This window comes from Naegleria gruberi (genome assembly GCF_000004985.1).
Source record: "Naegleria gruberi genomic scaffold NAEGRscaffold_10, whole genome shotgun sequence".
In the NCBI taxonomy this organism is placed as follows: Eukaryota; Heterolobosea; class Eutetramitea; order Acrasida; family Naegleriidae; genus Naegleria; species Naegleria gruberi.
Window position 1 is genome coordinate 537,747 of NW_003163317.1, and position 13,472 is coordinate 551,218.

General features: G+C 35.1%; 5 protein-coding genes and 2 non-coding genes across 7 annotated transcripts; 5 read left to right on the plus strand and 2 right to left on the minus strand.

Moving 5' to 3' along the window:
- The first annotated feature begins 682 nt into the window (after positions 1-682).
- NAEGRDRAFT_78822 (60S ribosomal protein L21) lies at positions 683-1,207 on the plus strand. The gene has a single exon (XM_002680203.1). The coding sequence runs from the start codon at positions 693-695 to the stop codon at positions 1,176-1,178; it is 486 nt and encodes a 161-aa protein (XP_002680249.1). The 5' UTR covers positions 683-692; the 3' UTR covers positions 1,179-1,207.
- A 249-nt stretch (positions 1,208-1,456) lies between these two features.
- On the plus strand, positions 1,457-5,060 carry NAEGRDRAFT_78823 (uncharacterized protein; the record flags this gene model as incomplete). Its single annotated transcript, XM_002680204.1, has 1 exon — positions 1,457-5,060. The coding sequence occupies one exon, from the start codon at positions 1,457-1,459 to the stop codon at positions 5,042-5,044; it is 3,588 nt and encodes a 1,195-aa protein (XP_002680250.1). The 3' UTR covers positions 5,045-5,060.
- A 2,612-nt stretch (positions 5,061-7,672) lies between these two features.
- NAEGRDRAFT_31502 (uncharacterized protein) lies at positions 7,673-8,284 on the plus strand (the record flags this gene model as incomplete). The annotated part of the gene is made up of 1 exon (XM_002680205.1): positions 7,673-8,284. A coding segment is annotated over one exon (612 nt), but the record flags the coding sequence as incomplete, so codon positions are not given.
- A 734-nt stretch (positions 8,285-9,018) lies between these two features.
- Positions 9,019-10,962, minus strand: NAEGRDRAFT_64560 (uncharacterized protein; the record flags this gene model as incomplete). The annotated part of the gene is made up of 4 exons (XM_002680332.1): positions 9,019-9,419; positions 9,464-9,950; positions 10,330-10,724; positions 10,767-10,962. 4 exons carry the CDS (start codon positions 10,960-10,962, stop codon positions 9,019-9,021), a joined length of 1,479 nt encoding a protein of 492 aa, XP_002680378.1.
- Positions 10,963-11,594: 632 nt separating this feature from the next.
- NAEGRDRAFT_t166 lies at positions 11,595-11,679 on the plus strand. Its single transcript has one exon. It is a non-coding gene; the product is annotated as a tRNA-Ile (tRNA).
- A 356-nt stretch (positions 11,680-12,035) lies between these two features.
- NAEGRDRAFT_t168 lies at positions 12,036-12,120 on the minus strand. Its single transcript has one exon. It is a non-coding gene; the product is annotated as a tRNA-Ile (tRNA).
- Positions 12,121-12,313: 193 nt separating this feature from the next.
- NAEGRDRAFT_47131 (uncharacterized protein) lies at positions 12,314-13,333 on the plus strand (the record flags this gene model as incomplete). The annotated part of the gene is made up of 1 exon (XM_002680206.1): positions 12,314-13,333. The coding sequence occupies one exon, from the start codon at positions 12,314-12,316 to the stop codon at positions 13,331-13,333; it is 1,020 nt and encodes a 339-aa protein (XP_002680252.1).
- Positions 13,334-13,472: the final 139 nt, after the last annotated feature.

Consider the following 13,472-nt stretch of genomic DNA (forward strand, 5'->3'; position numbering starts at 1 on the left):
TTGGAATTGAATATGGAGAGTCATCATTGTGTTGATTAGAACGGAGCTCACAATTAATTGAAGACCTTGGGTCGTCAAATTGTCTTATCAACTTCTTCAAATTACCTTTCTAATTGGCTCTTCTCCAAGTTTCTCATTATTGCCTCAATAATGAATTGTCAGATTTGTCATCTTTGTGGCTTCTTTAAAAATGTAGTATTATCGTCAAGAAGTATGAAAATCAAGTTTAAACTTGTGACCAATTTTTGCTTCTGAAGAGTCAATAGTCATGGCATTGGTGTATCGACATTATGATTTTGGCTACAGTTGTGCTGTATTGGTAGAACGGCAAATGAAACTCTTGGTTTTTGCTTCTTTCTTTGCTGATCCATGTTGTTAACCTCCTTCCGATGATGGTTGCACCATGATTTTACCATGATTTTGGGTAAGTGAGAAGAAGGATAGGAGTTTCAATGAACTTGAAAGAGAAATTACCAGATTGAATGAAATTACATGACGAATTTGTTTGGTGTTGTTGTGTGGGCTTTGTATTGTTGGATGAGGTTTTTTTTACTGCGTTCAACCTCCAAAACATTTCATTGTAAAATTCTAGTCACCCGTTAATGATAGAAAATTTGTTGAAAAAAAAAATCGCAAGGTGAGTAACCTCATAACGTTATAGTTTTTTCTTACAATTATTATCAGAATTCAAAATGCCACACAGCTTCGGTTATAGAGCCAGAACCAGACACACCTTCGCCAGAGGTTTCAGAGCCCACGGTATTCTCTCATCAAAGTTCTTCTTGACCAACTTCAAGCTTGGTGATTTCGTTACCGTCAAGGTTAACAGTAACGAACACAAGGGTATGCCACACAGAATTTACCACGGTAAGACTGGTAGAGTCTGGAACGTTACCCCAAGAGCTGTTGGTGTTGAAATCACTAAGCAAGTCAGAGGTAGAATCATCAACAAGAGATTCCACGTCAGAATTGAACACGTCGTGAAGAGCAAGTGTAGACAAGACTTCTTGGAAAGATGTAAGCTTAACAACAAGATTGCTCTTGAAAATAAGGATAAGCCAGTTGAACAAAGAAAGAAGTTCGTCAAGAGACTCCCAGCTCAACCAAGACCATCTTTCACTTTGAAGGTTGAAAATGTTGTTGATGTCATTCCACCAGAATTCGTTGAAACTGCTTAAATTTCATAATAAATTAATCATAAAAATTCAAAAACATTTAATTTTCTATTAAATATCATCATTAAATTTTCATACTTGCCGTATTTTCATTCAACGTTTTCCATCATGTGATTAGATAAATTTTTGTTTGATGCCTCTTGCTTGCAATCCATCAAATTACCAATTTTTAACGGTTGCAATGTTCAAATATTACTTGTACAGTTTGAAAAAAATAACGAATCACCACATAGCAATCCCTTTCGCTTGATCATCAAGTTGTACAAGCAAAAGATTTAAAAATGCAAGAATCCATTATGAGTGCTGAGACTCTAGAAGAGGGTGATGCTAACGCTTTAAATTTAATAAATAGTTTAGTAACTGCGGAAGAGGAACAACAACTTCAACATCATCATGCTCACCACCAACATCATGATTTTACAGAACTGACAGATAATCATTTTCTTGGTGACCATCATTCTGCTACCACTCCAACCCTTTCCGATTCTAAAATTCATCATGACAATGAGATACATTCCGTTACGGATGAAGAACATTTATTCAATTTTAATTTAGGTAGTGGAACAACTCCAACTAATCAACCACACCGAGATGACGATTCATCCTCTCATCATCTTGTTGGTAATTTTGATTCAACAACCTCTACTCCAATAGTACAAACAAACACAGGTCAGCCTTTGGATGATAGGGATCGATTATTAAAACGAATTAATGAATTAGAAGAACAAGTAAGAGCTTTGATAGAAGACAACAAACAAAAGACTGATGCATTTAATGTTATCACACAACATAATATTGATTTATCATATCAATTACAAATTATTCAATATTACCATCCCGAATTAATATCAGCAATTCCTCCACCAAGTGCTGCTAATCCAACACCAAATTCTCCTCTCATGTTATCACCAAATAATCACCACCAGCAACATATTGCAACTACATCACCATTCTTTTCAAATCCAACAGGTATTACGCCATCTTCTCACTTTTCAACTTCTCCAGGCGTATTATCAAATATTACATCACCAATGACCTCTCCTTCTGCTAATACTCCCAACATGTCAAATAATATTAATGGAATTTCACCAAATCTTCAACCTTCATTGGTTCCAAATAATCCAGCAGGTTATTACCCACTTCATCATCCACATTTAATGCAACCAACTCCTCTCATTCCACAACAACCAAAGAATGGAACAAAAAAGAAGAAGAAAAAAGGAGAATCACCTGCAGTTAATTCTTCATCATTTCAATCACCAATTTCCTCTGTAACATCTCCAACTTCCTCTGTACCATTAAATAAGAAACAGACTAAAAAGAAGAGAAAACATGAAAGTGATGGAGAGGAAACTTCCGAGTCTGAAGATGAAACACCTGAAAATGCCACTTCTACCCCTTCAAACCTTCCACCTGTTAATACTCATTTACCACCACCACCTTCATCAAATCTTCCACCAAAACCTAAAGTAACACTTCCACCTCAACCATCTAAGCATTTGCCAAAGCTTCCACCAAGATCTCTACTTCCTGGTATGGATCCTTTTGCTATGCACGCTACAACACCTTTTCCATTTCCACCTCCTTCTGGTTTACCTCATCCACCATTGGGAATGAGTGAACATCCTTTAATGATGGATCCATCACTTCTTCAACATCATATGGCTCATCATTCTTCAGAAGCTCCTTCTCCAGGTGCCTTCTCACCAATGGGAACAACAGCTGAAACTCCAGGTGCATCAAATCAACGAAGAAGAAGTAAAAAGGGTGAAGGAATTGAGAATAGTGATAGTAGTGAGACATTAAATCCATCCAATGCTGAATTAGAAATTAGAAAATTATTTGGAAAAGTTAACAATGGAGGAAAACGAGGTATTTTAGCTGTTCATGCAGGTGATGGTTTGGAAGCTGTTAAAGAAATTATCAGACAAACTCTGGATCAGGTAGAATTACTAAAGAATCGATCTGTTACAGAGTATAATTCTAGGAAAGAAAACAATGCTATGAATTGCATTAACAAGGCTTTGGATTTATTACACCAAGCAACACGTGGAATAGTTGGAGGTTTATTACAATTATTAGAGTCGAGTATTTCTCAACTTTTAGATGGTACAAGAGATAATTGGGGTTTAGAAATAGCTAAAATGATGGAAAAGAGTTGGTTAGATTTATTCTCAGTTATATTTGTAGAATCTGAAATCACCAGCTATACACAATTAGGTACTCTTGTTGATCCTATACAAATGCAAAGTTGTCTTGAAGAACTTCAATCATTTGGAAAATCTCTTTCTTACTTTAAATTTGACCATCTGACTAGAGTGTTCAATATCATGTTTGGTTACATGAAGAAGAATAACTCTGTAGAGTGGTATCTGGGCTTTTGTTTACAAATCAGATATTACAAAGAGTATTGTGCCAAAATGATTGAACTTTATCACTATGAAGATTGTTTTAACAATATTGTAAATAATATTCTCACAGGAAATGCTCACTCTGAAAGAACAGGAGATTATAAGGATGAAGATAAGACATATCTTGTCGAGTATGCTGTTTTATGTCTCACTAAAATTTATGATCAATCTGTAGAAATTGTCAGACAAGAATATATTGATAACCACATTGAAGATAGTATGCCAATCAACTTGTCAAATACTCAATATTCAGAAATGTTGGAAAAGATAATGGGTAGCTGTGTAAATATTCAAAATATTGTTTTATACCCAAGAGAATTAGTCCCTCTACTCAAATTTTTGTTAAAGGTTTTCCCAAGTGATGAAGCTTTTATAGATGGAGGAGGTTTGGGAGAAACAAGACAAGATATTAGACATTTAACATTTATTGCAGATCTTTTATTTATTATGAGTAGATTTATTGTTGAATTAGATGAATATAACGAAACCATTGATTCTGTCAAAGCAGTAGGAAGAAAGATTGTACTAGAATGTACAGACAACCTCCTTCAAAAGCTGATTAAGATTAGATTTGAAGGTGCTGCAACACATTTGAAGGAAATTTTGGAAACAAATGACCTTTTCAAGATGAGTATTGCTCAAATTTGTGAGAAGGCTGTTTGGATACCAATTCATCAAGAGGAGAAGGATTATAACTGGAAGTCTCTCCATGACTATAATGAAACTCTGCAGATCAAACAAGATGAAGCTGCTGTTACTGTTAGAGGAAAACTTTTGGAACATTTGAAAATACTATTACCTGGTGCATCTCAATATTTATCAGTAATGATTGATTGTATTAATTATGCACTTGGTTGTAAAATTGAAAACAGAAGTAATACCAGTTATGAACAATTTTTCAATGTCATGAAGAGAATTGGCGTTCACTATTTACAAAGTCATAGAGAAGCCCAATGGGAAGAACTACTTGCAAAGATTTACTTTATTCACTCTAGGAAAGTTAAACTGAAGAAAATGTTAAAACAATGGAATACAGAATTTAAGGGCAAGATGGAAACCAATGTCAACTGGTATGATCAATTATTAGGAGAGAATTATGTAGAGACAGAACCTCTTGTTTTGCTACCAAAAGTTGAAGAAAAACCTCCAGTTCCAATATCTGCTCTGCAGCCACAACCTGTCCTTAATCCAGCCACCACAATCACTTCAAATACACCAGTCACAAGCACTACCAACGCAGTCACACCTACAACAATTACTCCAGTGACTTCTACCACTTCCTCAACACCCTCCTCTGGTGGTCTAACCACACAAACCCTTAAAAGAAGAAAAACTAAACTGGTCAAAGTAGAGGAAGTTTCCTCAAATGGAAACAATTCATCTTATCCAAACTCTACAAACGCCTCAACTACCACCACAACTACAGCAGCAGAGGATGATATGGAAGAGGACGAATAAATGCTTTGCCACTTATTGAGAGATATAACATGGAGAGAAAATCTTGTGAACAGTTTGATTCTGTCTCTGTAAGGAAGTCGATTAAGGGATATTAAGGGATCACTTCCTTTAAAAAAAATTGTACATGACCAATGATAACAAGAAGCACCACAACTACCGACAGGCACGGTCATCACTTCTCCTCACCACCGCACTCATTGTTGTTGTCATCTGGATCATGTCCTCCTCGACCCTTACTACAAAAACAACAGTACTGTTCAAATGTAATAATAAGATTAATAATGGCGGTTGGGTTCCTAGTGTTGTTAACAACAATATCTTGCCAAATTCAGTCCGATGATTTTATATCTACTGCTCCATTAGAAATACCAAACCTTCTGCCTTCCACTTCATCATTTGTAACATATGTGTATTTGATAGATGAGGAGTTATATAAGGAGTGTACCAATATTACCACATCAACAGGTTTGTAATTTAAAGATCAATTATCCTTAGTCTTTTTTCATAGTTAAAAGGTTTTCGTGTCCGAGTATTTACAAATCCATTATGCATTTGAATAAGGAAGTAGGTGGTGAAATTATGATGAGAGATATAAAGTTAGTTCTCAAAATTGGACGAGTAACAAGTTGTGAGGTTGCTCCTCTCATGGTTCAGACTTTCATTACAATAATTATTGAAAATTTAGAAGAGGATTCATACGGAACAATATCATGTTCTTCGAGTAGAAATCCATCATCTATTATTCCTGATGAAACTCTCCTCCAATTCGTCATTTTGAAAAACATGAGGATGGAATATGTGGAAATTGGACTATCCTTTCCATCAGAGGTTAGAATACGTCATTGTTACTTTATTAATTCAAAAATAAGTATTAGGAAGGATGAAAGAATGATGTTTTATGATACTCTTAAAGTGGAAATAAGTGGAGTAACTTCTCTGCAGAGTTATTTCACATTTTTTAAAGTGGACAAACTTCATTTGAGTAATGTTGCTATTGTTAAAGGAAAAACAGATACATTTTCTGTTACCAAAAATGGATGGGATTTCAAAGGAGTTAAGGATGTTCTTCTTGAGGATTGTGTAATTAAGGATGTATTGAGAGTTTTGGAGGGAACAAATACAAATATTACAACTTCATCATTTGAGGGAGACTCATCACTCTATATTTCTCAATCTGACAATCTATTTATTTCCCAAACATTATTCTCTGATTCTATATTAGAATCCTTACCAATGTTAATTATTACTTTTGTGAAGGTGGTTGACATTTCTGATTGTACTGTTGAAAGATTAGGTTCTCAATGGCTTTATGTCTCTTCAACAGTTGATATAATTTTGATGCGTTTAATTGTTAATGATTGCAAATTGAAGGGCAATTTAGTCTATCTCACTTCTACAAACAAGGTTTTTATTAAGAACTCTCTTTTTAAAGACATTACTGGAACTGTGGTTAATATGGCAAATATTGTAACTTTGGAGTTGAAAAATTCGACTTTCCATTCGTGCCATAGTAGAATACACGAATCGATTGTGATACTGAACACTAATGAAGTATTTTCAGCTAGTGCAACTAATGAAAAATCGATTATTTGGGGATCAAGATTTATCAAGTGTTCAGGGTCCAGGGGAGGAGCAATCTTCTTGAGTTCTTTTTATAAGGTTGATATTAACAGGTGTGAATTCATAGCAAATAGTGCACCAAGTGGGAGTGCAATATACTCGGATAGTAGAAGGGGAATGATTTATACAGCTACAGGGCTGGAACCTACCATCTCCATCTTTCATTCACTATTTCAAGAGAATGGAGACCCAACTTTTGGGTCAACATCCTCTGGAGGAGCCATTCACGTTAAGGGAAGCATATATATTGAACAATGTACATTTATTGCCAATTATGCTGTTAAGGGTGGTGTAATTTATATTGACAAATCAGATTCCACCTTTTACTTTAGTCAATACGAACAAAAGTTAGCAGTATTGGTTGCTAGAAGTGAATTTCAGAATAACACAGCAAATTTTGGAGAAATTTCCTTCACTGAACTACCTGATCCATCACTAATCTATTTCAAAACCAATATTGTTGTATTTAATCCAACTTCTCTGGGATCACCTTGTACCAAGCTAATTATTGATAATACGCAATCTGAACGAGGAAATGTTTACAATGGAACATTAATGGTTTACATGGGAGAGAATGTGAATATAAACATGATTGCTTCTAATTTATACGGATACATATTCCCAAAACCATACACAATTATTGGAATTAGGACTCCTGGATCTTCCAAGATATTTGTCAAAACATTAGATGATGAAGATCATGTTGAAAATCAAACATTTAACAAATCCTTCTCACTCTATTCACATTATGAAATTTCCTCTCATGAAGATTTGGAGATTTTCATTTCTTATGATAAGGTTCATATATCACTCAACTTGATTGTAACACCTTGTCCATTATTCTACAAGTGGGAATCTCCTGTTTGTGTTAATATTTTCTACTTGATTCCAACTGTTGCTTCAGTCACTTTGTTGACGATAGTTATTGGACTTGTAGCAATTGTTGCTTGTTGTATTGCAAGAAACAAGACAAAGAGATGGAATAGTCGAAAGAAGGCAGAAAGAATAATGGAACAAGCTCTACTTGATAAAAGAGTTATCTTTGAGGAAGATGAAGAGTCTAGCTCATGTAATTTGAATCGACCTTTCATAATCTCAGCAGAAGATATTGTAATTGTAAAGAAAATTGGTGAGGGAGGTGCTGCTAATGTTTTCCTTGCTAAATGGAAAGGTCAAGAAGTTGCCATTAAAACTCTTAAAGAATGTTTCAGAGGAGACAATGAGGTTTTGGAAACAGAAGCTGCCTTGATTAGTAGTTTCCTTCATCCGAATGTGATTAGATTTTGGGGATTTTGTGCCTCATCCTCTCAGAAATACATGGTCATGGAGTATATGAAAGGAGGAAGTTTGGAGAATCTGATTCAGAGTTGTAAAATTGGAAAGGAAAAGTTGTCCCTCTATGAAAAGCTTCAAATTCTGATTGGGGTAGCTAAAGGAATGGCTTATCTGCATGGCTTGAAACCATGTTGTGTTCACCGTGACTTGAAACCTGGAAATATTCTGTTGGATGAAAATCGAATCAGTAAGGTTGGAGATTTTGGTTTATCCAGACTCATTTCAAATACCTATCAGACCAGTTTTACAACGAATGTGGGTACTTTATTCTATATGGCACCAGAAAACTTTTCTGATAATACCTTCTCTGAAGATTCATTGGGAATGTCTGGTTTTTCACACACAACCTACCAAACTACAAATATGACCAACAATACTCATCATTCCATCCAATCATACTATTCAGAGACAGAGTCAGCAGTAGATCAATCGGCAACTATACAAGAATCAGAGACCTCTGAGAAGAAACTATTGAATGCTTCAAAGGTTGATGTTTACAGTTATGCAGTGATTATGTGGTCACTCTTCTTTGAGGAAAGTCCTTATGGAAACTACAATACTAAGAAGATGAACTTTTTTGGAGATAGTAATGATAACTTTACTAATTGTTACACTGTTTTACCATTGATTCTTCAAGGTAAGAGACCTACAGTACCATTTAATTCTGTTGAGAAGATGAAGAGATGGCTTGATGTGTTTGTACTCCCAAAAGAATTAGGAAAGGACAGAGAACATTTATCTAAAATTGTTTTTAGATATCTCAACATGATGAAGCTGTGTTGGCATCCACAGCCAGAAGAGCGTCCACCATTTGATCAAATAGTTCCAGAACTGGAAGATTTAGCTGAGCAACTCCAATACAATAATTGACAACTCAATTGAAATTCCTCCACATTCTCTCCAAGGATCGTTTTTCAATAGCATACGGAACTTCAAGAACTCCTCTCAAAATCTTTAAAATATCAAGACCCATACTGTAATGAACATAAGTTAACAATAAACTATTGATATTGCACAACTTACAATATTCCAATAATTCCTGCAATTTGGCCTAAAAGACCTTCCATCGTTGAAGTAACCATTTCAGTAATTACATTAACATTCAATGTTGAATAAGCAACTGAAATTACCACTTCATCTCCATCGAATTGAGTTAATTCCACGATGGATAACTGAGGATGCCATCTCACTGAATTAATTCCTCCTTCGGTATTTGGTTTTAGTCTATTTGTGATAACCTTTGTCAAGATGAAATAATTGTCCACTCCAGAAATTGCATAATTGGTCTCTGCAAATACATTAGGTACTGTTCCAGTTTCGTGAAAAGAAACTTGCAAACCAAATCTTGAATCTCTATTTTCAGGAACAAAAGGGACATGAAAATAGAATGAAATAGTTCCTGCATATCCAATATCAGTAGCTTAAATTGTGAATGAGATTTTTCCTTGCTCGTTAATCACTTACCATTCAAAAGTGATTGGCTCACATTATTGAATACATAACAATTGAACAATTGACCATTCTGAAAAAGCACAACTCTATCATAATGAGGATCCAAATTTTCCACAATTCCCAATGTAGAATTCACTTTCGTTGCAAACTTTAACGTTAAATTACAATAATCACAATCCAACATTGCATTCCAGTTACAAACAGTAATAGCTGGAAACGGTAAAGGAACTGACTCGATAAATGTTGTGGCTGTTGTTGGATTACTAATACTCTGCACAAATTGTTCGGAAGAGTCAACAATATACCATATACACATTGCTGTTGCTATGAACCACCCAATGCATGTTATTGCTCTGCTCACCTTAGTGTACATCCATGTTTTCTTCTTCTTTTTCCTCCGTTCTTGAAGTGTTTGCTGTATTTGCTGAATTTGCCTCACTTGTTCCATTCTGATTTCGGAATCCTGCACTCCATCATCACACACAGGACCTACTTGAACCTGAATCCCAGACAACGTCTCGAACGTTGTAGAATTGGAACATTTCTCCTCCTCATTGTTTGTTGCCATTTTTTTTATTAAGGTTTTTGCATTTCCTTTAGCAGCTTTTTTAGTAGGTTTGGAAAGTTCATTGTCGGAATTGGTTATTGATTCAATAGTGATTGCAAGATGCTATTTTCTTATATTTGACTTGAAAGATTTGGTTGATATCTATTTCAATATTTGAGATGGTTAATTAAAGTTATCCCAAACTCTTCGTATTGACCGATGTTTCACAGAATAGGGAATTACAAGAATTCCTCTTAGAAATTTCAATACATCCAATCCCATACTATCAACAAGCAAAAATTACAAAGCCAACTCTTAATAATAAACTTACAAAATTCCAACCATGCCAGCAATTTGCCCTAACAACCTTCAACGAAGTTGTGTAAATTTCTGAAATTTGTCTCAAATTCATAGAAGCATAAGCTACCGAAATAACAATGATATCATCATGTGTATCGGTGAGTTCTATAAAGGACAATACTGATTCCCAACGAACCGAATGTAAGCCATCTTCTTTCGTTGGTTTCAATCTTGTGGTTAACACTTTTGTAACAGAAAAGAAATTGTCTACATTTGGAATGGCAAAGTTTGTCTCTGAAAAAACATTTGGCACAGTTCCAATCTCATGAAATGAAATTTGCAGACCGAATCTTCCATCCAAACTCTGGGGCACGAGAGGGAGCTTAAAGTAGAATGTTAAAGTTCCAGAATATCCAACATCCTTTGCTGTTTCGAATGAGAATTATCCGCATAAATTCAAATACGAACCTTCAACAGGATTCATCGACCTATTATTAAATACTAAACATTGAAATGGCTGTTCGTGCTGAACTACCACCTTACTATCATATTCCATTGTGTAATTCTCCACAAAACCAGTTTCACTATTCACTCTCGTCAAGTGTTCCAAAGAAAGGGAGCAAAACTCACAATCATGCAAAGCATTCCAATTACAAACAGTCATTGCAGGATAATATAAAGGAACCGAATCAACATAGGATGTTGCTGTGGTCGGATTTTCAAGTGCCGAGATGAAATTCGTTATTATATGAATAGGCAATATAAAATCCACAAACTCCCATCGCCACAATCCATCCAGCCATTGTGATTAATTCTCCAAAGTGAGGCAATCTGATACTCCAGTTTTTCCTTAATTGTGTCCATTTACTTTTATTAAGGGTGCCCTGCAAATTGGTATTATTTCCTATTGTCTGATGATTAAGTTGATGATGATGATTATTATTGAATAATTTTCGTGATGATGAAGATGACGACCATGATGATGATGATTGATGATGTGATGAGGTGCCTTCTTTGGCGACCTTCCAACCTCTATATAAACACTATCTGAACTGAGAATCGACTTGTCTCTTCTTGGAAACGAAGTGTGCATTTTTTTGAGTGTTGTTAAGGGAAGTTTGAATACGGATTTGGAGTTCCATAGCCATAACTGAAACATTGTTGTAGAAAGAAAATTCATTTCTTGGGTTATGATATATTGGTGAAGATGAATTGGAGGGTTGCTGCTTATTCCAGATGTCTACAACCAGCACACTATGGAAAGAATATAAAAGAATAATTTTTTAAATATGCGAAGCTCATATAGCTCAGTGGTAGAGCATTTGTCTTATGAGAACTTAAGGTTAGCAGATGGCCGAGGGTTCGACCCCCTCTATGAGCAGTTCAAATTTTTTGCTTTTTAGTAGTGTTAAAGATTTATTAGAAGATTTCAATTCCAATTAATTAGCTCCAATCTTTTGTAGAGAATAAGAAATCTTTACGAGGTTGTTTTTGAGAATACTTTCTCTTGACTACCATGGAATGCGAATCTCTTTGATTCCACTTCATACTGGTAACCTGAATATTGTCCAACTTGTTTTTAAGTGGTTTGTCAGATACGTGGTGTAAATAGGGTTCGTCCTGGCCAAATGACTTTCCAGATGAAGATCTGCCAGAAGAGCTCCAAGGAGACAATTGTCCAAAACGAAAGCTTTGTAAAGAGATTAGGTTAGGTAATATAAAGCAAAAAATTTGAACTGCTCATAGAGGGGGTCGAACCCTCGGCCATCTGCTAACCTTAAGTTCTCATAAGACAAATGCTCTACCACTGAGCTATATGAGCTTCGCATATTTAAAAAATTATTCTTTTATATTCTTACCCATTCAACTTTTCTTGTCTCTTTATGGTTTGATGCTACATTTCAGAACCAACATTCATTCCTTTCTGGCCAGAATAAAAATTTAGAAAGATTATTTGATGAAATTGTTTACAAATTTAATGTAATCATCAATTTGTTCGTTTCAAAACAAAAAAAATGATCAATCGCGATAATGATGAAGATAAAGTTTCTTTCACCTTCTTTAATTTCACTCAATCCGAAGTCTGCAATCCTCTTTATGCTAAACTTCGTGAAAAACTTTCGTCCAACAAGAGCAAAACCTTCTCCATGCAATTTACTCCCCACAAAACGATTGGCTATCAAAGGCCTATAATTACCGAGGACGGAGATGTGGAAGAAGTTTCTAATGAAGAGAACAAGTTGAAACTTCATTATCCTTCCGATATTAAAATTGCTCGCCATCATGGTTGTCTTGTAATTGCTGATGATCATAATGATAGAATAGTATTTCTCAATTTGGATAATTATCAATTGAGGACTGAATTTATTTTGGAAGAGAATGTCACTGATTTTTGGATTGAGTCTGATAGTGCTGGAAATGAATATATTTATTTTGGAGATAATGGAATTACTTTTAAATTTAATATTGCCAAATTGGTTGAACATGCACAAGTCAAGTTGAAAGATATAGAGCCTATGTGGAAGATTTCTGAAAAACTGTCTGGATCTATAATGGTAATACATGATACAAGTAGAAAGGAAAAGGTAGTATTGAGATGGAACAATGATGCACAAGGATTAAATGCTCATAGAGATTGTGATGGTTCTCTATTGGCCAAATATCCAGTCTTGTCGTTGTGTGATTCTCCTGGACTGTTTGCCATTTCAAATTCAGAATTCATTGCTCTCAATCACGAATCTAATATGGTCTTTAAAATTACATTTACCGATGGCAAATGTGAAAACTCAGACATGTTTCAAGTACAAAATCATTGGAAACATCCACTTTCGGTTGCAAAAGAATTGAATCAACCTAGAATTTACATCTCAGATTATGGAAATAAGAGGATTGTTGTGTGGGACTTGTTGCAGGGGTGTGAAATTAAAATTCACCACGAGGAACATCTCCATCCATTTGGAATTTTCTATGACGATCAATCTGGACTACTCTATGTTGTCGATCAACAAGCTTCTATCATTCGAGTGTATCAGTAAATACTTTAAACCACAAGATATTGTAAACTAGAGTCTCTCCGCATTGTAATCGAAAGATTCGTAGTAGTATTTCACCGATTGTTCCACTATGTGATCATATGATTGGTGAAACAATTTGCGTGGATAAAAATGGAGGGTG